The sequence below is a fragment of the Lissotriton vulgaris genome, chromosome 6 (genome assembly GCF_964263255.1).
Source record: "Lissotriton vulgaris chromosome 6, aLisVul1.2, whole genome shotgun sequence".
Taxonomy (NCBI): domain Eukaryota; kingdom Metazoa; phylum Chordata; class Amphibia; order Caudata; family Salamandridae; genus Lissotriton; species Lissotriton vulgaris.
Window position 1 is genome coordinate 1202355079 of NC_141694.1, and position 24886 is coordinate 1202379964.

Genomic DNA, 24886 nt, shown 5'->3' on the forward strand with positions numbered 1-24886 from the left:
TAGTACACAGGCCAATGCAATAATGCACCATACGATTTATTCTTTGATTAATACACTAACGCCCACTTAGTGAGCCAAGAGAACCAAAAACGCCAGTACGGGGTGCAAATCCAGACTTTCGGCAGGATCAAGAATATGGTTTTATTTCCAAAAGTCAAAGGGGGTCACAATTTATCATCTACCTTCCTCACCTCAATGATGGATTATAAAGTCTGGAAGACTGGATCCATCGAAACCAGCATCAACTACAAGTACGTGAATGAACTCTAAGTCTAGGCATTTTAATAACCAGTCAAAGATTAACCCAATGTTTATACTTCATATTCTAGATTAGTGCAAAGGCATGTACACGTTGGTTAAAAATTAAATATACTAAAAACTATATTGCACTGCAGTTCCCAAGGTATAGGTTAAAAAGTCTGCAATACCATGAAAAATTATGTAAAAATAGTACTAAGTAAATTAAATTGCAAGTCTTTGTAATTTAGGCTTGGATAACCACAATTAAGAACCTGTTTTGTGGTTAGTAAAGGTAAACAAGAAAATGTATATGCAAAACATACCAAACACAAGCCTGCCAATGACTGAACAACTAATCAACATATTAACATTTTAAATAGTAATTTACAAAAATATGCATCTGTATCCAATTCGAAGACGCTATTCATCGTCAACGAAAATCTTAAAGAAAGGTTATGCTGCTGAGGAATGAGGGCAATAATACACCATGCCTCTTTCTCTATGCCTTATCCATAACGCGTTTGCCTGTAATATTCCAAGAAGTGAGACCAAGACAGTTCTTTAAAACCCAGCCCTGGCTAAATAAACCACAGCTTTTGCTGCACGCACACTCACAAATTCTTACAAGTGGGTGACTCAAGCAGGGTTGGGAAAGTTAGCACAAAGTCTCATCATTTCAACAATGGGAGACAGGAAGACCAGAAAGTCTAGTAAAAAGTACTTTATGTATGAGTGTGTGCATGGATGAGAACGATTAGTTTCTTACCTGTCGGTGTAGTTTTGCAGCTTGATGATCTTTCTGGATTCACTATGCTGTGCATTATTCCGCGGTCTTGTGGTTGGGTCCGGATTCGTAGTCTTTTCTCTCTTTTTTTTTTTTTTTTTTTGTGTCCCAGGTGGGCGTCGGCGTCACCCTTCCTTGGGTGTATTTCCGGTGACGTCGGCATGCTTCCTGCGGAAGCTCCCATCCCTGGGCGCCATCTTCGGATTCTTTTTTCCGTGTTTCCTCCGTTTCCGAAGTGATGGCAATGTTCTATGTAGGTGAATTTTCCTTAACCGCCTTGTATGTAAAATCCATTTTATCTATTCATCTTCTCTTTTCTCTTTTTTTTTTTTTTGACCACCCCTTTTCTCTCCAGCCTCATCTTTCTGGCGGAGGTGGGTGGGTTCGCTAGTGAATCCAGAAAGATCATCAAGCTGCAAAACTACACCGACAGGTAAGAAACTAATCGTTTTGCAGCGTGAATCTTTCTGGATTCACTATGCTGTGCATAGATTTTGTAGCGGTTTCTCATTTCCGTGGCGGCTGGGTGGAAGATGAGTTCTGGTTTCTGAATATGTGCTGGAGCACCTTTTGTCCGACTTGCGCTTCCTTGTTCATCTGCACATCCACGCAGTAGTGTTTTGTGAACGTGTGCACTGAAGCCCATGTTGCCGCCAGGCATATGTCCTGTATGGGCGTGTTAGCCAGGAAGGCTATTGTGGCCCCTTTCTTCCTAGTGGAGTGTGCACGCACTCCCTCGTCTAGTTCCTGTCCTGCCCTGTTGTGGCAGAGCTGAATCGTATGTGCTATCCATCGTGCAATAGTGTTCTTCGTTACTGCTTTGCCCATGTAATTTTTGGCGAATGACACAAAGAACTGTTTCGTTTTCCTGTGCTGCTTTGTCCTTTCAATGTAATGCATGACCGCCCTTCTGGCGTCCAAGGTGTGCAGAGCTCGCTCAGCGCTATTGGTTGGTTTTTGGAAAAAACTCGGTATCTGTATGGACTGGTTCATGTGGAACCTGGAGACCACCTTCGGCATGAAGTGTGGGTCCGTCCTCATCACAACCCTATCACTGTGTATTTGTATGTAGGGCTCCTGTAGTGTCAGCGCTTGCAGTTCGCTTACCCTGCGTAATGACGTTATAGCAACTAGGAAGGCTGTTTTCATGGTTAGCATCTTTAAGGAGGCCCTGTGCAGTGGTTCAAAGGGCTCCTTCATGAGTTCCGTGAGAACTATGTTCAAGTTCCATGCTGGTGGTGGCACCCGCTTTGGCGGTGCGATCCTCTTCGCTCCTTCCAGGAACCTCTTGACAACCTGGGATGTGAAGAAGCTTCTGCCCATCTCACCCCTTGTGTAGGCTACTATAGCCGCTAAGTGAACCCTCAAGGAGGATGAACTGAGTTTTTTGTCCAGCAAGTGTGTCAGGTATCGCAGCACTGTGGAGTCTTTCTTCATCTTCTTGTGAAGTTGTTCACGTTTGCACCACATCGTGTATCTTTTCCACTTTGCGACATAGCACCGCCGTGTGCTCGGCCTCCGTGCCTCGCGAAGGACCCTGAGGGTACTCTCTGGCAGTCTCAAATGTGCAAACTCTATGTCCTCAGGAGCCATGCTACTAGGCTCATGGTCTCTGGCTCTGGGTGCAGCACCTCCCCGTTCTGCATGGAGAGCAGGTCCTTTCTTCTGCCGAATCTGTGGGGTGCACTCTGTGACATCTCCATGATCTGCGAGTACCATGTCTGCCTCGCCCACTGTGGCGCGACCAGTATCAGGGTCATCTTGCTCGTTCTGCACTTGCTCAGTACTCGGTGTATCAGTGGTATCGGGGGGGAAAGCGTAGGCAAATCTCCCGGACCAATCTATCCATAGGGCATTCCCGAGGGACCCCTCTTCGGGTAGTCTGGATGCGAAGTACTGGCATTTCGCATTCTGGCGTGTTGCAAACAGGTCCACTGATGGCGTTCCCCACCTGTTGAATAACCACCTCGTTTCCTGAGCATTGAGCTCCCACTCGTGGGATGCCGATGTCTGTCTGCTCAACCAGTCTGCCTGAATGTTCTCTTTCCCTGGTAGGTGAATGGCTAGCAGGTCTATCTGTAGTGGGATGGCCCATCTCCATATCTCTTGTGCCAGTGTTGAAAGCGTTGTTGACTGTGTTCCACCCTGCTTGTTGATGTAGAACATCGCCGTGGTGTTGTCTGTCTGCAGTAACACCCTTTGTTTGTACAGTCTTGTCTGGAAGGCTTTCAGTGCCAGGAAGATTGTCTTCAATTCTAGGTAATTGATATGCTTTGTCGCATCTGCTGGCGTCCACAGTCCTCTCACTTTGAGCTCCTCCATGTGAGCGCCCCATCCCTTCAGGGATGCGTCCGTGGTGATGGTCACAGTCGGAGTTGGGGGTGTTAGAGGTTTTACCATTGTTAGGTTTTCCATGTTCCACCATGTCATCTCCCTTTGCACTGCGTGCGTCACCACCACAAGATCCTCCCAACTGCCTGACGCCTGTGACCACTGTTCCTGGAGCCACTCTTGCATGGGTCTCATGTGTAGCCGCACATTCGGCACCAGGTGGATGCATGATGCCATCATCCCCATGATCTTGCTCGCAGTCCTCGCTGTCCGAGCTTGCCCCTTCCGGTAGAGGCGAGTTTCCTTGACCAGTGCCCTTGCTCTCTTCTCGCTGGGGAACACCTTGGCCTCCACGGTGTTGATCACCGCCCCCAGGAAGGTCTTCACTTGCTCCGGTTCCATTGACGATTTTTCCCAATGGACGGAGAACCCCAGGTTTATGAGCGTGCTCGTCACTGTCTGTGCGTGGTGTTTGCACCTTTGGTACGAACTCGCCTTCACCAACCAGTCGTCTAGATAAGGGTATACGTGTATCCCCTGTCTTCGTAGGTGTGCAGCAACTGCTGCGAGGCACTTCGTGAATACCCTTGGTGCTGATTTGAGTCCGAAGGCCAGCGTTGTGAACTGGTAGTGGCCTCCCCCGATTGTGAACCTGAGCATATGCTTGTGCTTTTTGTTCATCGGTATGTGCAAGTAGGCGTCCTTGAGGTCTATCGTGACCATGAAGTCTCCGACCTGCAGTTGCGGTAGCACCTCCTGCAGGGAGGTCATTTTGAATTTCTGTGTTCTTATGAATTTGTTGAGGAACCTCAGGTCTAGGATGGGTCTCATCTTGTCGTCTACTTTTGGCACCAGGAAGTACGTCGAGTAGACCCCCTTGTTCCTTTCCTTGAATGGGACTCGCTCTATGGCCTGTTTTTGCAGAAGTTCCTTTACCTCTTCCTGAAGCCTCGCCAGCTGGTCTCCTGCTGGTGGTCTTCCCCTTGGTTTCCTGCTTGTTGGCCTTTTCTCCAATTCCAGGCAATACCCGAATTGGACAATGTTTAGGATCCATTTGTCTGATGTGATTTCTCTCCATTCCTGGAGGTAAAATTTCAATCTTCCTCCCACTGGTGACATGTGGTCGTAGGTGTTTTGATTGTCCCGACCCCTTGGTACGTGGTGCCCCCCGGGGTCCTTTACATGGCTGGGCACCCAGAGTTCTGTGGAGTCACTTCGAGGAGGGCTGCTGTCCCCCTCTCCTATTCTGGCCACGTCCGTTTCTCCCTCGAAAGGACTGACCTCTTGGTTGGTACTGCCAGGACTGCTTCTGCTGACCTTGATGTCCCTGTGAGTCTGTCTGTTGCGTTTGCTGGAAAGCCTGGTGTGATGTACCAGGTTGGTTTCCACCTCTCCCGCCGGGCCTCCGTGACGGGGTGCCTCTTCTGTTGCCTCTGAATTGCAACGCCCCCATAGACCTTGCCGTCTCATTATCCTTCTTGAGTTGGCTGAGTTTCTCGTCCACAGTTGCCCCGAAGAGCGTTTCGCCGTTGAACGGTGTGTTGAGGATACTGTGCTGCACCTCGGGTTTGAACCCTGAAATCCTGAGCCAGGCGTGTCTCCTTTCTGTGACACCCATCATCATCAGCCTGCTGGCAGTGTCTGCTCCGTCCAGGGCTGTCTTAAGGCAAGAATTTGCCGCATTTTTCCCCTCTTCGACCAACATCTCGGCCTTCTGCCTGGCCTCCTGGGGTAGGTCCTTCACCAAGTGTCCCAGTCCGTCCAAGATCTGGTACATGTGCCTGTTTATAAGAGCGTTGGAGTTAGCCATGCGCCAGTGGGTCGCAGCATTCCGTTCGATCCTTCTGCCCACCAGATCCATCCTCTTGCTCTCCTTATCCGGTGGTGGGCCCGAGGTAGTGGATACGTTGGCCCTCTTCCTAGCCGTGGCCGTGATAATGGAGTCTGCGGAGACCTCTCCTTGAATGTAGGCCGGGTCCTTCGTGGAGTGTTTGTATTTTTTCTCCGTTCTAGGGGTTACCGCCTTGCATGTTGCGGGCTCCTTGAATGCTTCTTGTCCCTGAGCCAAGACGCTCTCGAGCATTGGGAGGAACTGGCTCCTTGTCTGTGTTGGGAGCAAAGTCTCGAGCAGGAAGTCTGCTTTCTGCTTTTCCTCGTCGAGCTTTAGCTTAAATGCCGCTGCGGCAGACTGTATCGCCGAATTGTATGCCCCGATGTCGTCAGGCGGCGAGGGCCTCGAGGGGTATGTGTCGACCGCCTCCTCCGGGCTCTCGGTGTCGATATCCAGGTAATCCTGTTCGTTGGGGTCAGAGGTGGCCGACTCGGCGTCCACCCTACTGCCCTCCTCCTCGTCATAGCCGTAATCCTCGTAGGGATTCTCCTCATCTCCCTGGTCGTCGACCATCTCGGCGACCGGGCCATGTGTGTCGACGAGTTCTTCTTCCTCTTCTACCAGATCTAGCACAACGTGCTTGGTCTTGTGTGGAATTGTAAAGTCACTCATCTCGGCGTCGAAATCCTTTTTTCGCTGCAAGATGCTCGCCATCTCGGCCTCCAAACGCCGTCTTTTCTTTTCCCTTTCGGCCGCGTTCTCGGCTTCGGAACGCTCGGCCCCTCTCTTCGTCACCTGGCTCGGCGGCGAGACTCCCGGCGTCGAATGTTTGGACGTCGAACCTTGTTTCGGGTCCTTGGATGTCGTCAAGGTTTTCGGGTCTTTCTCCCTCGACGCCGATCGGTCCCTTTCGGAGACGATCTTCTGCGCCTTCTGCTGTTCAACAGCTCGGCCCCTTTCGGAGGCGATCTTCGGAGCCTTCTGCTGTTCAACAGCTCTCGGCGCCAGGGACTCCTTCTCCGAGGATCCGCTGGGCCTGTGTGTGGTCGCGGACTGCAGATGTCGCTGCGTCGGCGCCTTCGGGGTCTGGCCCTCGTTCTTTCGAGACTCAGGGTCTCTCGTGCTCTTGTGGGACGTCGAGTCTCCTACCTTATCAGGCGTCTTCTTTGAATCGGTCTCTACGACCGTGTAGCTGTCGTCTTCGGCGGCAGCGTTGTCCTCTTCCTCTGAGGACATCCCCAGGTCGTACAGCGAAGGCGTCGGGGCTTTTCCTCCGAGGGTGGCGTGTGCTACCCTCTGACTCTTCCTCACACGAAGGGTCTTCGCGGCGAAGACGGAGCAGGCGTTGCAGTCTTCGGTTCTGTGGTCCACCGGTAGGCAAAGGTTGCACACCGGGTGCTGATCTTTCTGCGCGTACTTGTGTCTGCAATTCGGGCAGAACTTGAACGGCGTGTTGTCCATCCTCGAGCGTTTCAGGCCTCCCTGACCGCGTGGACGTCGATGATCGTCGAAGTTCTCGACGTTCTCTTCTTCTTCTCTCTTCGCCAAAGGTCTGCGAAGTCCTCCTTGGTCTTCTTCCTTCAATTTCTTCTCGAACTTCTCTCTTTGCAGTACTTTCTCCAAAAATGTCTGGAGCCCAACGGGAACTATCCAGACCCGACCGCGGAAAAAAGAATCTGAAGATGGCGCCCAGGGATGGGAGCTTCCGCAGGAAGCATGCCGACGTCACCGGAAATACACCCAAGGAAGGGTGACGCCGACGCCCACCTGGGACACAAAAAAAAAAAAAAAAAAAAGAGAGAAAAGACTACGAATCCGGACCCAACCACAAGACCGCGGAATAATGCACAGCATAGTGAATCCAGAAAGATTCACGCTGCAAAACTATGAACATATTTCAACCTGGCATCCCACAATCACACGGATAATCCGCACTGGCAAAGCGAATAGGTTTGGCATTAGTATTGTGTGCAGATCGGGCGTCTACGCACTGTACAAATGCCAAATTTACAGTATGAAAGTGGAGGACAGTTTCAGAAAACATGGATGCTACTCAAAGAAAAAATTTGTTTTTAGAGGCTATAGTCCGCACTCATTCATTCCCCAGTGCTACCAGGTCGCTTGCTGACTGATTTCAGATTTAAAACCGTTCCTTAAGGTGGAAGGACACACCCGAAAAGCCAACAGAATAAAAAAGACAAAACTACTCCTGGGATCTGATCCACGATTTGATTGACATTATCTGAAGTCAATAGCAGGTTCCTGGCAAAAGAAGACCATGGCTGAAGAAGGCAGACTCAAAGTATTTAAAGTTTGTCATAATATATTCCTATTAATGGCGCATGAACAAAACCCTTCAAACCTAAAAAAAAAGTTACGGGACGTACAGGCAAACACTTTTTAACTGAACCCTATGCCTTTGCCAATCAGATTTAGAAATAAAACAAACTGATATCCTTAGAGTTTAAAATGAATACTACACGACGGTAGCTAACATTGGTGATCAGAGTTAAGTCTGAACATACATTTAAATTAACAACTCGAGGTATGTGAATGCCATTCCTTATAAACTATGATTTTTGGGACATGACTTCATCAGTATTCAGTCTATACGGAGTACTGGGAGGGCCTACAACATACCCAATTTGGCTCATGATTAAATGATTTTTCAAAGTTAAGCCTGAGGCAACTGGATGTTGATATAAAGATTCAGTGTAGGCACTCAAACATTACAACACTTATTAAAAAAAGTCTGCACTTCTCGAACCAGGAAGCGGTAGAGTTGGAAGCAACATCTGCCGAATAGGTTTTGTGGTGGCCTACAATGTACAAACGTACCTTAGGCTACAAATCAAGGCAAGTTTGCAAATATTTTTAAAGCAGATTTAACGATAACCAATGAATTAGGCAGAGATCAGAAACATCCCCAAAGGACATCGGCAACAAAATGCGCACCAACTGCCCTTCCAGACTATGGTCACGTACACCAGAACACACAATTCAGTTGGTCCAGAAATCACAATGGTATGCAACATTTTAGCATTTCATGTTTTGCTCTAAAATATTCTAAGACATATTAAAACTAGATCATAAGCATCTCTTCACTTTAAGTGCACAGCCCGGCTCAAAAATCAATAAGTGCATTCATTCTTCCAGTGAACACAATCGTAGTGACCGTTACATCCTATATTAAGGCAAGTGATTTGGTTGCCTATGTTTAGTAGAAGTCAGGCACTTGTTAGTATTTATTACTGGTCTTATGCCTAGACAGCAAAAGCAGCCAATGATTGGGAAAAATTATAGTTTTTATATGTAACCAAAAAATGTGCATTACAAGTGTTGCATTACAAAAATACTGATCAATGACAGAAAAATGATGAAAGGGAATTCCCAGCACCAAAACTGCAAACCAATGGTTGAAGCAAAAGGAAAAAAACGGAAAAATGAAATAAGCACAAGATCACCAACAGTACAGAGTGTACCAAGGTAGGAGAAGTAACTGACCTGTAACTGCAGCTCTCCGAAGGTAGTATTTTTCATGGATCCACACATGTGTGCCACGTGCTTTTGTTAAACACAAAACAGAGAGAAAAAAGAAAAACATTCCAAAACCAACAGAAACTGGGTCCAAGGACGAACAAGTGGAGAAGATATGTACAAACAGTTACATGTGGCAAAAGCGGTTCAAGTTAACTATGATTGTGTTAGTCCAAGAGGATATAGAATTCTTTGAAGGTCATGAAACTTTTTTTTGCACCAGCAAGCAAGCAGGTGGTCTTGTGCATGAGCTTCCCAGGTGACGTACGCCTGTATGTCAACTTGACAGCCCTTGCTGTCCAGCACAGCTCATGCACATTTCCACTGTATCTGGATTTCACCAACTTGAACACACCTTCCGCTGATCCAACAAAAAGATATTACAATCACCAAAGATCCTATGCAGCACATGTAAAATGGACTAGACGACAGAGTTCTACACAGAGCGCAAAGAGGCACAAATTAACCTAGTTGTGGCAAGCTGCAAGACCACCATCTGCTTATATACCACATGCACCCTCTCTACTCTAATGGGTTTGGATACTCCAACAGTATCAGAGCCGTATATGCACAACCGTACAGACCCCTTCCAACTTGAAGCAGAGAAGTGACCTGCTAGACTAATGCATGAATATTACTTTCTCCTAAGTCTTTCTGCACCTCGTAGTTAGAAAAGTAACTTTTAGGTTAATTCTCAATACTGATAAAGCATGCAAGTTCAGAGGTTTACATTTAAGATTTGCATGCATGCCCTTTATTATTCAATTTCAAAATTAACCATAAACTCGCTGGGCCTTGGACATTTTGATAGGCTTTCCAAAATGTTCACCATGGTTGTTACCCTAATCTTAGAAAGCCCCTCATCCTTCAATCTGGGTTGCGAGATCTTGGATTAACTCATTTATTCCATGGCCTTGCCTGAATATGGGCATACCCACTTCATCTACGTCAGCTTTGCTGAGAGAGTGGGGGGGCGGGGGGGGGGGGGGGGGGGGGGGCGAATCGAGCCTGAGAAAGGCTCAATTGTTGAAGCCACAAGACTGCATCCACTATATAAGAGTCTAAGGTAGCTGTGGAGTATTCTACAGAAGCCATGTCTTCACATCAATAGTTGTGCAGACTGGTCCTCCTGGCGGGAAGCAGGCACTTTCTTAAAGGTGGATTCCCGGCTCAAACTGTATTTATTGAAATCATTTTACAGACATCTAAAACCAGTCTTATAGATTGAATCAAGGAACGTATAATTTTGCTACCCAAAAAGTGACCCAACCTATGGAAGCTTTTTAACTGGGGCAGAAAGAATAGCCAAAAAAAAAAAAAAAAAAAAAAAGAAGAAACGGGTTAAATGAGAAACCCGAATCACTGAAAACAAAGCTAATCGCTTCAGTAAGAAAATGCATTGAAAGAAAAAGGAACTGGGGAGTGAGGAGGCAGCTGACAACTGAGTCAGGGCTGCAGTGGCAGGCCTCAACTTTTAGCTGCAGAAGCGTCTTTCATACCACGCGCACCAAGCACATGACCCACAAGCCAGGATCTGCACAGAGACACAAACAAGGGGATGCCAGTCCGTGTCTCCGTGAAACATCCCATCCCATTCTACATGCAAATCCCGCATTAGGACGTACCTTTTTTTTGTCCCTCATGGAGCCTTTTCCTCGGACCATAATTTTACATCCTGTCTCTGCCTCCAGTTGTTTTGCGGTTAGACCTCTTGGTCCAAGTATTCTTCCAACAAAATTGAACTAGATAAAGGAAAAGAGAAAACAAAAGTATCAGTATATTACGGCTGTTGATATCACTTGCTGAAAGCTTGCTTATCTATACACTAATATTTTCACCGTTTACAACAATGGAAAGATGAGTCATAATAATAAGAAAAGATAACAACCTTTGTCGCATTAGTACGGCCACATTTTTCACCCACATGGTGCCATTTGCTTTGGCTTTCTGCATACCTCGCTTAGAAGGTATAGACCTTAATCCGAGCATATTGTGCTTTGCTGAGGGTTAAAGCACGAAAGAAACCTGCCTGCATACATCAGATTATTAGTGCATTAAAGCACATGCCTAGGCTCCGACTCACCTACTCCGATTCAATCCATTCTAACAAGACTAACACTCCTTGGTTCTCTTCCTACGTCACTAGGCTCAAAAGCCAATGCCTCTTAGTGCATGGCCGCAGCCTGTCCACAAATTAATTGATTTCGAACTTTCATGTCCCATTCTAGTTTCCCCTACATGATCAAAGGGTTCAAAAAGGTCTGTTGTACCTACCATTTTACACCGAACGATTTGCATGTGCCAGAAAACTATGTTGTGCATTCTTTAAAGTAGCAAATCAACTTTTCTAATCTAAACTCTGAGACAGATGACTGGGAGGACCCGTCTGGCATCATCAGCAAGCAAACTGAAGAAATCAGTTTGGCTATACGATTATCTCTCCTGACTAACTCATCAGTGGCCACATTGCCTTACCAGAGTAACCAGCTATTGCTAGTTTCTGCCCTACAAGACAAAGGAAACTACTGTGCGGTCCTTCCTGTTCTTACATTTTTGCGCATCAACCGACTCATGTACCCTCCTCCAGTCATCACCAGACTCCCGAGGTTAATGGATGCAGCCACTACAACTCGACGCTCCTCGCCCATTCACTATCTGCTTGGATTTAACTGCTTTGCCAAGCTTTACCTGTCTCCCATAGCACAGCAATCATTTGGAACTTAGAAAGTGCATTCAAATCTTAACCAGACTTCTAACAAGCTATCCCTCTATTCAATGCTTTGCCAGTGTGACTTAGCTAAAGAAAACTGGCAATACAATGGGTGCTTTAGAAATCCGACAAACAAGAATTTGGATCCTTGATACTGAATATCAGTACCTGCCTTTCAACACTTCATGTAATACTGCCAATGTGCTCAGTTTGCCCATAAAAGTGACTAAATAGAAGATTCTTCTGAGAGCTGTATACACCCATACCTGTATTCCAGGACAGAGCACTAAGGTCAATATAGTATCCAATCATAGTGGTGTCAATGGACATTTATGAAAAGAAGGCTTGAAGTCAAAGAGGTGACATGCTGAAAGTGGATGTGGGCCTCAAGTCACTATTGTGAACACAGGCTAGTAAAGGAAGGTTTCCACTACAGTGGCATGCCACACACAGAAAAAGTAATCTGGCATCACATGCATCCTTAGAAAGGTGGGGGGGGGGGTGGAGAGAATCAGAGGGAGCTTGTGCCCCAAACCTGTTTGCGTTGGGCCCCCAGACCACCACAGGTGCAAAATGTACCAGACTGCAGCGCAGAACACTACAGCACCCTGCTACACGTTAATTTGTCCAAACAGCATAAGCATAACCATCAACCTCTTGATTCAAAACTGCAGGAGATTAAGAGGGCAACAGCCTTAGGGGGCAAGGAGAATGAACACCTTTTGGAAGGTGATCTAATATTCATGGGATTCTGTAATCCCTGTATAAACATCAGTCACTAATTTCTTTATAATCAGAGACTTGTGATGCACCAAGCAGTCAATTATAAAGACGAAACGTCAGAGCTAAACTATTATAAGGCTATTACAGTAGAGTTCCGACATCACTATGCCTGCTCAGAGAGTCACTGTGGAGGTGAAAGGCAGTTCAGGTCACAGAACATAATTAAAGCAGATGTTTAAAGCAACAAATGGAACGTTGTATTCCTTTCTTCTGCTCCATTTTACTACCTTACAATAACAAGCAGTGAGCAGGTTTACTTTTTGCACTCCTTAGAGAAAAGCTGGAATCTTGCTGCACGTTTCTATAGGTTCAGAGCTACTGCAGTTTTTTGCTTGCATTGAACAGTTTCTGATATCGGTTTGAAACCAATATCTAACAGGTTTTTGATGTGTTTAATTTTGTACTGGAGGTTTTATTTGAATTCTTTATTTGCAAACGTGTTTGCTTTTTCATATGAAAGAGCCATGCACCAAGGTTAAAAGTGCTTTGTGGGCAAGGTGATGGTGTGATCATATTATATGGGATAAAGTACACCCTTGCATACAGAAGGATATTGCATGTCACCTCAGAGTTCTATAACCTTATAAAGGAACAATGCCTTCAGCCTAGTTACTCTGTATGGTCATGGAACTCCTCGGTGACTTGCAACAGCAGGGAGTACTTTATCCCTTATATACACATACAAAGATATAGCTACATGCATAAGTTTATCTGAATCTTTGCACAATCCGACGGAGTCAGCGTACATAATAAAATTCCATCACTGGCCTGGCACTACGTTTTCTACACAACAGTTGTAGCCACAGCAAAACACTATACCCTATGCAAAATTCTGCATCAAAGCTGTGGTTGCCCTTGGTCAACCCCAGAAACATGCTCTGGGTTCTGAGGCCAGCCTCATTCGCAATAAACGAAGAAACCTGCAAAACATGCTTAAAATAGGTTTCCCCAACTTCAGCAATCATTAACAATAGTGGAGAACCTTGACAAAATACGTATTTCGGAAACTAATTTAAAAAAAAGAAACTGTGCAACTGTAGTATTCGTGCTATACAGCGTGGAAGGGCACTAGAAGCAGACTACAGCCTATTTCTGAACAACTCTTTGGCAAGGAAAGTGCTACAGTAGCTCTGAATCTTAAAAGTACACCAGTAAGCATTTTGACAGTCACATTCAAACATCTGTTAACATAATGAATTTAAAATAAAAGCGTTAAGGTTTGGAGTAGGATTATAACATTTCATAAAGGGGAACAGATCTCTGTGGGATGAACTAACACTTTAAACCACGGAGAAAAGAAAGGAATACTATAAAAAGAATGTAACCTGTAACATCATCAACATTAATTTTTTTTTTAAACTGCACTGCACATTACACAATTTTAGAGTTGACCGAGGTCGTCTTCGACTTCGTGCCTAATGCGTTACAACTATTGTTGCAAAATACTTAAATATTGAGCTTAACTCGTGTCTGCAACATTAACGATTACAAATTAACATTTTATCAGTTCCTTCGATCTATTGCTACTAAAGAAAACGGTATTTGCAGAGACCTTATTTGGCGAAGAACAAATTACAAATCAATATATACACCGACACACAACTCAAATACACCCATATTTACATGCCAGTTGCTTACCACCAACCACACAAACACTTTCCATCTCCTTCAGACATGATTGACTAAAGTACACCCCCACAAGTCCAATATTTTTGACAATCTCAACCCACCAAACATGACCCACATTTTCTATATCGATGGAAGGTCACAGGAGCCCATCCTCCCCCACCCTTTTCCCATATATGGTGCCCGAGCTGGGGGGGGGGGGGGGGGGGGGGGGGTGGAGTCAGCCTGCTGAAGTACCAAGAAGCTAGGTGGCTGACAGATACTGAACTATAGAAATAAACAAAAATACTGTGTATGGCCCAATGATTAAATAATTTAAGACACTAATAGAAGCGTTAATCGTTAAGTTAGTTCATCCTTCACCTCTGAGGTACAACAGGTAGACTGCATCTCCCTACATAAATAAAAAGTTCTGGCTACCGAAGACCAACACTTCATCTGCAATACAGAAATGTATACACAACCAGGGGTCTGGGAACCACCAGCAGCAAATACAGCACAACTATTTTAATTCCTTTTTATATTGCTCGAAAGACTGAAAGAAGCCTGGAAACCGTTTACTGTTAAAGCAGATTCCTCTGTGGATTACAGTCATTTACATTCCCATTGTCGTAGGAACGGCAGGTCACAAGGGATCACTTCAAAAAGCTCTGGATGAAAGTCTGATCACCAGAACATTAATCTATCGTAACCAGCTTACAGTGATAAGCGAATGATCCTGATTGCATAGAGCAAGGTTTCCCGTCCTCAAAAGCAAAAAAATAAAATGCACTTAAAATGCTGCCGGGATTAGGTGGCATGTCAAAAATCCTTTAAATCCACATTATTTACCTCTAATAACCTAGGTCCTGAAAGGTTTCAAAGGCCGCTCACAGAAGCAGCTTTGCGATTCCAATTTAAAGGCAGTGGTTCAAATACAGTCACAGCTCGTGGGGCATGTGCATGCACCCCCAGAAACCTTCAGGGCTGGAGAAGTGCAGCAACACAACGGGTGCATGAAACCACCACAGCAGACCTCACACATAGAATGCCAATATGTATTAATTGGTCTGTCAGATTGTACGAAGGAAAAAAAAAAGTAATTTAATCCCCCTGGCCATTTGCATAACTGCACATTGTTCAAAATCAACAAATGCAGAGCCACAAACTATTTTCTTTTCTAAATTCAATCCCAAGAAACACCTCTGTATCGGGTAACAAAGCATTTAAATATATCTACATACAAGTTCCCACTCCAAAACAGGAATTACCAAAGCCAATAGGTCTTGGTTTAGGGAGCTATTGGCTTTGCCAATTGTTTCTAGTTTTCATGCTGCACACCATCACTGATTCTATGCAGCATGATTAAAATGTATGCGGATGCGCTAGGCTTGCTTGTACCTACAAAATGATGCCTCTGCTTTTAAGGTCTTACCCAAGACGTACTGTTGCATGCAATGCATTTATTTTACTTACAGGAAGATTAGAGCCCACACCCTGCTTACCATCGGTTGGCTCATCACTCATGTGCTTGCTTACATATGGTCAGTTTATGTCAGCTTCATGTTTTCTTCTTGTGTTTGGGCAAGGAAGCAGTACTTGGACCATGATCAAAGAGAGTACCAATACCCCGCCACTGCTCGCGCTTTTAGAGATACCTTTTGTTGTGGTTGTGGAAGCATTCCACAAGAGAGCTATCTGTACTGTGTGTTGCTTGCCCCTTTAACCCACGTTTTCTTCTTTTGTTGTAGTTCCGTGACGGCGATAAGCTTTTCTCTCAATCCCACCTCTGCACCCGTTACCATTCACTGGTGAATTCTGGCTGCTTTTACACAAAACAGCATGGTATGCTTCAGAACCTGGGCAAACGAGGCTTCTGCACACGTCAGTGTGACTTTTCTATTTGCATAGCTATGAGGAAGCATGTTGCAGGTTCAACTTTTGGGGATGTCAAAAGTTGGCAGACACGATTTTGTTTTTTGGTAGCTCCCTCATCTTTTTCTGAAAGCAGTGTTTAGTGGCCTAGGAACAGTGGTCCTATTCAGTGTGTTTGTAATGTTTAACACATGTCCATATGCAACATTTATGAAAATGATCTGAAACAGACTTTAAGTTCTGCACATAGTCATTTTTGAAACATGTGAAGACTATCAGAAGTCTTAATAAAACCCGGGACCCAGTCCCAACAACTGGTGCCATAGACGCAGCCTTGGGGTTTGTAATTCATGGATTAATTGGCCTGTACGATGTGGACGCCCCTCCTTTCACCATATCTGGAGAGCGGAAGCAAGCTCGCTGGTCAGAGACTACACCACCTTAATTGCAGCTGGGCAATCAAACACGTACTGAAAAGGCACCACTATCGCCCAATACTGTCAATTTACTAAGCCTGTAAAGATGAAAGGATGAGTGGGCCCTGCTGCAACTACAAACGTGTGATCTCCAGCCAACACTCCGTTCCATGGCAGACGCTGAACTCCCCCCCTACCCACTACAACTGAGCTGTTAATGAGCAACCAGAGGGCTACTTGCAACAGTTCAGTGCTGCACACACCAAAAAAAAAACGAAGGTTTTATTTGAGAGGGCTGTGGGACAACGCTGAACTCGTGAAATACATCTATGTGAACACCCTACAGTCCAAAGTGAAAATTAGGGGATCAAACTGGCCCTTTAATTGTAGCTTTCGCCCAATAAACTCTCCTGTATTCCAACGTACAGAGGTAGGTAGCAAAACGGGTGTTTTCATTAAACTAAGACATCACCCATGTTTAATTTTCACATGGAATGCACTCGTTCAAATGAATGCTTGTTGGCATTACTTTTCCCTAGTGAAGGTTTTATTTTGTGCATTTTTCACCACTCTTCTCTGAGTGCACAGAATCTTGTTGTGAACAGCTCACTAATTTAAAAGACAGATCTGTTTGTCTGAAGCTCCACCTTGCAGTTGGTACATCAGTTGCAGATTTTGATTTTAACAGAGTAGTCTGTCACATCCTGCTAGTGGCAGTGGCACCGTCTGGGCGGGGAGCAGGTAGGACTGGTGACCCATCTGTACCCGTCCTGTAATCCTTACCCCCTTTGCGGACCACCGTTGGACACCCATAGCTGAAAAAAAAAATAGACACAGCCCTTCAATCTGGGAACAGCAATGTAGGTCCAGTTTACTTTTCACCTTTTACTTACTCTTGCATTCCCAGAGTATTTGCTTTTTTAGGATGTTAGGATTCTGGGATTTTCCATGCAACCTTTTACATCAGTACAGCGCTAACTGTGAAATGCCTCACCTCAAGATATCTGTCGGAGTTCAGGTTGAGGGTGAACATTTATTACATTTCATGTTAAAGAGCATTAGAGTTTAGACCAAAGGCAGTGTGAATTCCTCACAGTGCCCATCAGTGTGTGATAAAGGGGTTCAGTATACATGCTCATCCAATCCTTGCCTCTCTGGAGAGTGCATAGTGCAGCGGTCAGGAGGGACAATTGCAATTTTTGGTTGAAGTATGTGAAGGAGGTACAAAGCTGCAGTAAATTTTCCAGGGCAAATTAAAAAAAAGAAAAGAAAAAAAGCTAAGCCATGGCCAGCACCGACAGTCATACTGTTTTTTTTTTTTTTTACACTGAGCCATGCAGTGCAGCTCATGCGTAGGAGACACCTATAGGCTTTGTCAATATTGGTGTTCCTTTGTAGCTACCAATCTAAATTGGATTTGTAACAAAGGAAAAGAGTGAAATTTATTTTTAAGTCGGTGGGGTGACGCAACACAGGGACAAAACTGGAGATGTGGGTAGGGAATGGAAGCAACACAGACACTGGGGTGGCAATACAGAGCGTGGAGAAAGGAGACCGAGCGCTGGTAGGAAGCAAACCTGCGAAGGAGCACATGGAGCGATGGGATAGAGAGGGCAAAAATGCAATCCTCAGGAAGGTACAAGAGTGAGCACAATATGGCGGGGCAGGTAGAGCAGCAGAGCCCTGCAGTGGTAAGAAGCACACTAGGGAGAAAGCTGGGAAACACATGCGCTCCAAACCCAGGGAGTTCTCAACTCCAAAGAAAAAGTAGTGGTAAAAAGGATATGCTTCAAGGGACAGAAACAGAAAATGAACACGTTTATACATGCATAGGAAGCAGGCAAATGAGAGCAACAGGTAAGTAAACCAATATAATCAGCAGGCAGGATTAAGTTCCTGTATGCTCTTAGGATGCCCAAAATATTTCTTGCAACAGACAGAACATGTGCGGTTTAGTAGGAGAGACCTAAAAAGGTGCAAAATGTTCTATTGACACCTGTCTTCATAGCAGTCCCACGCTCTTTAGCATACGTAGAAATAGCTACTAGAATTCAGGAACGCGACAGTTTAAGTGCAAAGTTGTTCTAGACATTTTTTATAGCGCGAACCTTTCAAGAAGGGATGTCTAACTTTGGTCTTAGATAGCTAGATTCATACCAGATTTTCAGGATATGTCATGCAAAGGGAGGCAAAACCACCAAACAATGTACAACTGATCTCCAAACATAGCTCAAAGTCTGCTGTGCCGCTCAAGTTTTAGGCCGCATTCTGAGGGCAGGATATAGTAGTCTAGCCAAGCAGTTGTTCAGGCAGTTAATAAAGAGGGTCATAAAAAGACACTGATGTCCTTCCAAACTGTGTGACTTTAGCTGTCACTGAAGTGATAAGCCCACCAGCTGTTTTTTCTTGGCAGGGCTACAATACATTAGCTTCTATTTAAGGACTCTTTGCACCAGGAACAAACAGTGCGGCTTAAATCAGCTGCTAGAATGTCAAACCTACTTTCATCTCTGACCTCATGCATTTCTACTTCAAAGCATCCGTCTTCTCTCATGTCCTTTCTACTCTCAGACTATGTTGCTTACCGCGCCTGCTTTGTGGTCTGTTAAACTCGAAGGGACTGTGCACAGCAATCCACTCTAAATGGCAAACGTTTGACAATCGTGAGTCATGATACTCCTATACTGGGCACATGTTTCCAAACCAACATTTTACCTCAAGTGCAGACAGTTAGTTGTTATCTAAGGAAGTTAGGACTAAATTGTTTCTGTGCGGTCAAATCGGGAGAGATTTTAGGTTTTGATTTTTTGGACTTCGCAAAAAGCCCCAGATATCCGATCAGAAAGCATGAATTTCGCTAAAATGTATATAAAGCATAATGAAATACACCTTTCTAGAGAGTGAATTGAAATTGCATTTCAATACAGAGTGAATATTTAGAGAGCTATGGATCTCTCAAAATACATGTGGCAAATCATCATTCGTAGAAGTAATAAGAACAAGCATGGTGAATAGATCTTTCCTTTATAATGTGAGTGAGTAGCTGTTAGCCATGCCAATGTTTATCCATTAAAAAATACTAGATGTAAACATATCAAAATCCTGGAGGAAAAAGGAAATATCTTAAGGTATCTCTAAGCTGTCAGTTAAATTCAAAGGTTGCAATCTTTATACAAGGCTTCGTTTTTTAAAATACTTTCATTCACGAAAGCCTGAACAGAATTTTAAAAGTGTGTCAGAATGTAAAGGGATGCACTTGCAAAGCCCTAATTTACTTTCCACAGGATTCAGCTATATGGTCCTCTGTTTAAGACCAGGGAGATGATGTATGGTCCTGCACAAAAAAGCGTCATGCCAAGTACACCTACTGTCTCAGATTCCAGCCGAGCAAGTGCAGCGCATGCTCCTCCTATATATGTTGCTTTGTGCCAAAGCATGGGCTGTCATGCAATATGTTAAGTGCAGGAGACAAAACCAAAATGAGGCTTAAAGTCTGCTCCTCGGCCATACCATCGGTACAAAAGGGGGTGGTGATGGACGGAGCATCTGAATCAATAAAACACTCACACCCAGTCAAAAGATCTGGGTTTAATCTTGAAGCTTGTTTCCGGTCCAGGGAAGACATGGCTTGGCAGTTCGGGCTGGACTGTTCCCTTGAGGCACAGGGTCAGACTGATTTGTATATAGCCATGTCTGAACTGGGGTGGCAGAGTGGGCTAAAGAAAGGTGATGGATAAAACCCAGATCTTTTGACTGGGTGTGAGTGTTTGATTCAGATGCTCTGTCCATCACCACCCCCTTTTGTACCACCTCAGCCATACCATAGCAGAAATGCCCCTGTTGTGTGTGTATACGAACAAGTGGGGAGCATTGGAGAGCAATACCGTGGGGGCATTTGGAAGGGAAATTAAATAGCACACGATAAAGTGAAGTAGAACACATGCACACCCATGGAGTGCTGCATGAAAAAGAAAATAACTTTCCTAAATGGGAGCAGTAGAATGATATAGTCCGCCAATAAAAATAATCGTAGAAGCTACGTTCCAAGGAGGGGGGACAAACAAAGAGGAAGGCAAGTCATTCAATAAAAAGCAAGCAAATGAGTTATGCTTCAAAGCACAGGTGACTGACTGTATATAACAAAAGGAGTCTTTCACACCTGGGATAGACATAGGAAGAAGGCTATACTTTTATTAGCGTTTTTCACCCAATGTCTGTCCCGGTTACAAAAACGGGCACTGGAATAATGAAGCAGGTCTTTACCAGTCATCACAACCACTAAGTAAGTCCATTGCCTTCAATGTACTGGTGAACATTGCGATGTTGCAATAGGAGTTACGCTTAGAAGACAGCGTTTTTTGCTATGTAGTTCATTAATGGGAGAAGGTGAATGTAAGCAGGGAGACAATGCTCAGAGATTAGCAAATTTAGATATGGTACAGTTGGAAGGCACTACCCTCTCAATCACCAGGTCATGCAGGTTCATTTTTCTGCTGGCACCATGAATGCTTCTGTATCAAAAGCTATAGTTAAACCACTTGTACTGTCAGGGAAATGTGAGCTACTAAATTTCAGAAGATACCAAACATCTTGACCAAAAAAAACCTTGCCAGCAGTAATCTCTTTAATTTTAGCAAGCGAGATTAAATTCTAAAAATGACCACTCTGGCAGATGAATGAATGAGCATAGTAGACTTGTAGGCATTACTGGGTGAATCCATTTTTATTGCGGAGTAGAAATTATCTTATCTAGATTACAATTTCAATAGTTGGGAAGGATTGCACCTAGTTAAAGAGAGTAAAATGCCGAACACAGCAGACTACAGAATTTCTAAAAGCAATCAGACTCAGATGTCTGGCGCAGGGTATCTCGGACCACTCCCAGTTGTGGGTCTGCTATGCAGCGGAGATGTAGATCACTCGTCAAAATATATCACTGCACCAGTGGTGCCTGAAGGTTGAGCAGATACGGACAGGACTGGTGCAGGCTACAAAGCGCACTAAGAGGAAAATAAGACTTCGGTGGAGTCTGCCAGTTCTTGTGAGCGGCTTATAAGACAGTTATAAAAGGTAAGGGACTCTCCCTCATGGTGGGTCATAAAAGAGAGACAAGATGGCAGCGATGGAGTCACTCTAGGGCACCATATTCGACTCAGAAGCTAAACTGGAGAGCGACCGTACAGACCCAACATAGCACATACTAACGCTCAAGAGACAGGAGTACAGAAGCTGCCATTCGAAGCAGCTAGAGCTAATCAATCAGCAAAGCTACAGAGTCTATGAACTTGGGGGATAAAGCCGAAAAACTATTTGCCTGGCTTGATAGGCGGAAATGAGCAGACAGGTGGGTCCGCGCACTCTTCGCAAACCGCAAGATATCGCAGAAGCATTCCCAAAGTATTATGCCTGCCTAAGCACCCCTGTGTCTACCGCCACAATTGAATACTTGAGAGCTCTTATGCGGAACTCCCACTTCTGGTGCTCTCCCCCAAGGACTCAGCATTTATGGAGAGCTATCTAATGGTCGAGGAAATAGTCTCAGCCATCCGTAGCAGTCAATAGGGCAAAATAGCCTCCCGATAGAATAAAATAAGCCAATAGCCCCCCCAAGTGGTGCCTCACCTGTTGCAGGCAGGACATGCTCTCTAACGCTTTTTTAAAATTGTTACAGCAAGAGAGCCGCATGCATTTGCAATGCAATAGGTCTCGCATTTGCGAGAGTTTACGCTATTGGCACTGTAAATGACAATGCCTTTGATCCGTTTTAAAAACACAAATAAAAGGCATTGTCATTTACAATGTCAATAGCTCAAACTCTCAAACGTGAGACCTATTGCATTGCAAATGCTAGTTTACTTTTGCTTTCAGCACTCCATGGTGGGAGGGATTTTCATAAAATTGGTTTTGTCAGTCTGGTCAGTAATTTTCTTATTACAATGTATTGTAACAGTATGAAAATGAAGGAGGTAGTGTCTTTTTCAATTCGTTTTATATTGGTGGCAAATGCTTGCAATAAAAAAAATTACTACTGCATCAGCTTGCCAAGACACGACCTACTGGCTTTGCGCACATGCTGGTTTTGCTGACTGTCTTTCTTATTGGAAATCTTGTATCCAGCTCCCATACTTTGAGCACTGCCTTCCGTCTTTTGCTACTCATCAGTTTTTAACCCCCCCCCCCCCCAAACTTTCAGTGTAGGTGTGCAGAAAAAAACACAGAATACATCAACACAGGACTCCCAATATAGGATGGGCTGTGGAAAAGTATCATGGGAAAGTTCTCCAGTCGCACGCCTCAGAAATGCAGAAGAACAGCATGGTGGAGGACTAATGCAGCCTGTTTCACACTTGGACGGTAGGTTTCTCCTCTATAGGCATCATTCTGGAACTTGCCATGGGACAGGATGGCTCGAGAACTGTCTGAAACCTGATTTTGTTCTATTACACTTCCCTTGTAACCATTAGATGTGTATAATTGTACGTTCCCAAAGTGGCATCGGCATTTAAGTTGTCAATGCAGGTACAGAAAACTAGGGTGTCACTTTGGTCACATACCTGGACTAATCTTGTAATCTATTATACTGGAACATCCACTTAACAGTGTTCTTCAAGAAATCGGAGTATAAATAGGATTAACTTTGAAACTGTGGTTTCTACTTTTCAACAGATTCTCCAATTTAAAAGTATCCTATTGTGAATGAACCTATCTATATTTCTAAAAAACGCAAATCTATGAACATTTAACTCACAGCGAATAATTTTTTAATAAACAAATGAATGAATTACTTATAAGCATGTCCACTAAAATTATGCAATTCTGCGGCCACGACGTTCTCATGTAAATATGAATTTACGGTATTGCCCACTTAAACAGTCATCTGCTGCATAACTTCCGGATTTTAGAAAAAAATGTTTCTGGCTAAAATGGATCTAAAGTTATTAAAAACGCAGCAACATGTGTTGCAGTTGGGGGGGGGGGGGGAGGAGGCATTTTGCATTTTCAAGCGCTTATTGCTGTATTTGGATTGATAAAGTGGAACTTGAGGTAAAAAACGCTTATTAAGAGTGTTAACTTGGGAGAAAATTACAACATAATGAAACACGGTCACAAAATGGGCAGCATTACGCTGCATATTGTACCTTTTCGTGCCACATAGAAGATGTACACTACAACAGGCAATTAAATGCTCTGCGTATAAACTCAAAATGAACGTTAAATATTTTTTGGGGTTTGTAATGTTCAATTTTTAGTAAATTTGCTTCAACCCAGGCAAAGTGACTGGTCAGTCCTGACCAGTGCGCCTCAATGATTCTGTGTGTTCATCGACATGTGACAACTGAAAACGCAGAAACTGTTGCTATATTAAAATATGCGTTCTCTGCACATAAGCGAGACATTCGCTTGCATTTACAGATGAATGCCTTTAGTAACAGCACGACGAAAAGAAGCACTGCAAAGCCAATATGCATTTCCTTGTCAAGCTGGTACGATTTGTTTTATGTCACTGGAAGTATATGCAACCAAAATAAAACACAAATGTTGCCGCCTTAATGGCGGCATTACAACTTTTTTTTAAATGCTCACTAGTGCGCGGCTGTTTCACAAGTGATTTTTCTTAAACAAGCCTTTCAGTAATGCTATGCTTTATTATTATTATTAATAAAGTAGATTACATTAAACCACAACCTAACCAAGCACTCAAATCGCAGGCAACTACAATGTTATGTCACAAACACTTTATAAAGGCTTACACGTATAATATAAATCCAGTATTTAGAGTTCATTTAACAAAATCCGAGACCAACATAGTGAAAATTAACTGCACAACTAATCAAATAGACTGTTGTCTAGATTGTACACAGATGTGTACAGCCTTTGTTTCTCAGATGGTCTAGATAGAGTTAAAGTATGTGAAGCGCTAAAACATTTGTTCTCATTTATATGTTATAATGCCCAACAGAGGTAGGCATTGGGACAAGCCTACAAACCAACTGTGAAGGTTAGGAAATGCAACCAGTAAAAGGATACATTCTTTAAACCCAATGTGCAACTGGACCACTAAAACTTAAATATATTTGAAAAACGGTCACTTGACCCTTGGCGTTAACGCTGTAAACATACAAAATGAAAGGTTTGGCAAGCAAACTACTGGGGAAATGGGTAACTGGGTAAAGCATATAAACTAGGAACAAGCAAGCGTTCAATCCTGGCACACACATCAACAGCGGGCTATTAATAGAGAAATTCAGACTGCATTAACCTTGTCCTATGGGCAGAAATAGACATGGTGGGTGGTATGTTGGGGAGTGGAGATCAGTCATCAGAATACTGTTTTGGCTATTTCCGACATACACTTTCTATTTTTTTGCCTAGTGAAAGCCAGGTACATAGCGTCGAAATCTTGAAGTTAGGATTCACCTGCCACAATGAAACAAACCGCAGACAGGTACTACGCAATAATGCACTAACTTGTCAATGTATTGGGTGCATATTTTTTATAAATTTGTAAGACATACTATGTACACAAAAGGAAGGGTCTTGCTCTTTACATGCAGAGTCGGACCAAGGTATTCTGCAGTTGTTTCAACCATCTGACCCTTTTCTACCATTTCTGGTTAACCACAATACTTAAAACTAATGTGAAGTAGTGCTTCCTTGCTACACCAGATTTGGTGCAGATGAGAAAGAAATTCAATCTTCACTAAGGTCCATGCTGCGTTGGGTAAAGCTCTGGTCTTCTTCTGGGGTCCAAGTGTGCCTGTCTCATCATCCTG

The 24886-nt window shown here is 44.1% G+C and overlaps 1 protein-coding gene across 11 annotated transcripts in view; it reads right to left on the reverse strand.

Moving 5' to 3' along the window:
* Positions 1 to 24886, reverse strand: part of QKI (QKI, KH domain containing RNA binding) — a 276830-nt gene that overhangs the window by 162427 nt on the left and 89517 nt on the right. For 7 of the 11 annotated variants that reach the window (XR_015296650.1, XR_015296651.1, XM_086927298.1 and 4 more), the window contains exons 4-5: positions 10349 to 10465; positions 8691 to 8750 (exon numbers count right to left, since the gene is read on the reverse strand). Coding sequence is in view for 9 of the 11 variants with exons in the window: in XM_086927298.1 (XP_086783424.1) it covers positions 8691 to 8750; positions 10349 to 10465 (177 nt within the window). In the remaining 2 variants the exon portion in view is untranslated. The remainder of the gene's footprint in view (positions 1 to 8690; positions 8751 to 10348; positions 10466 to 24886) is intronic. The other 4 variants (XM_086927304.1, XM_086927302.1, XM_086927306.1 and 1 more) reach the window with 1 other exon arrangement.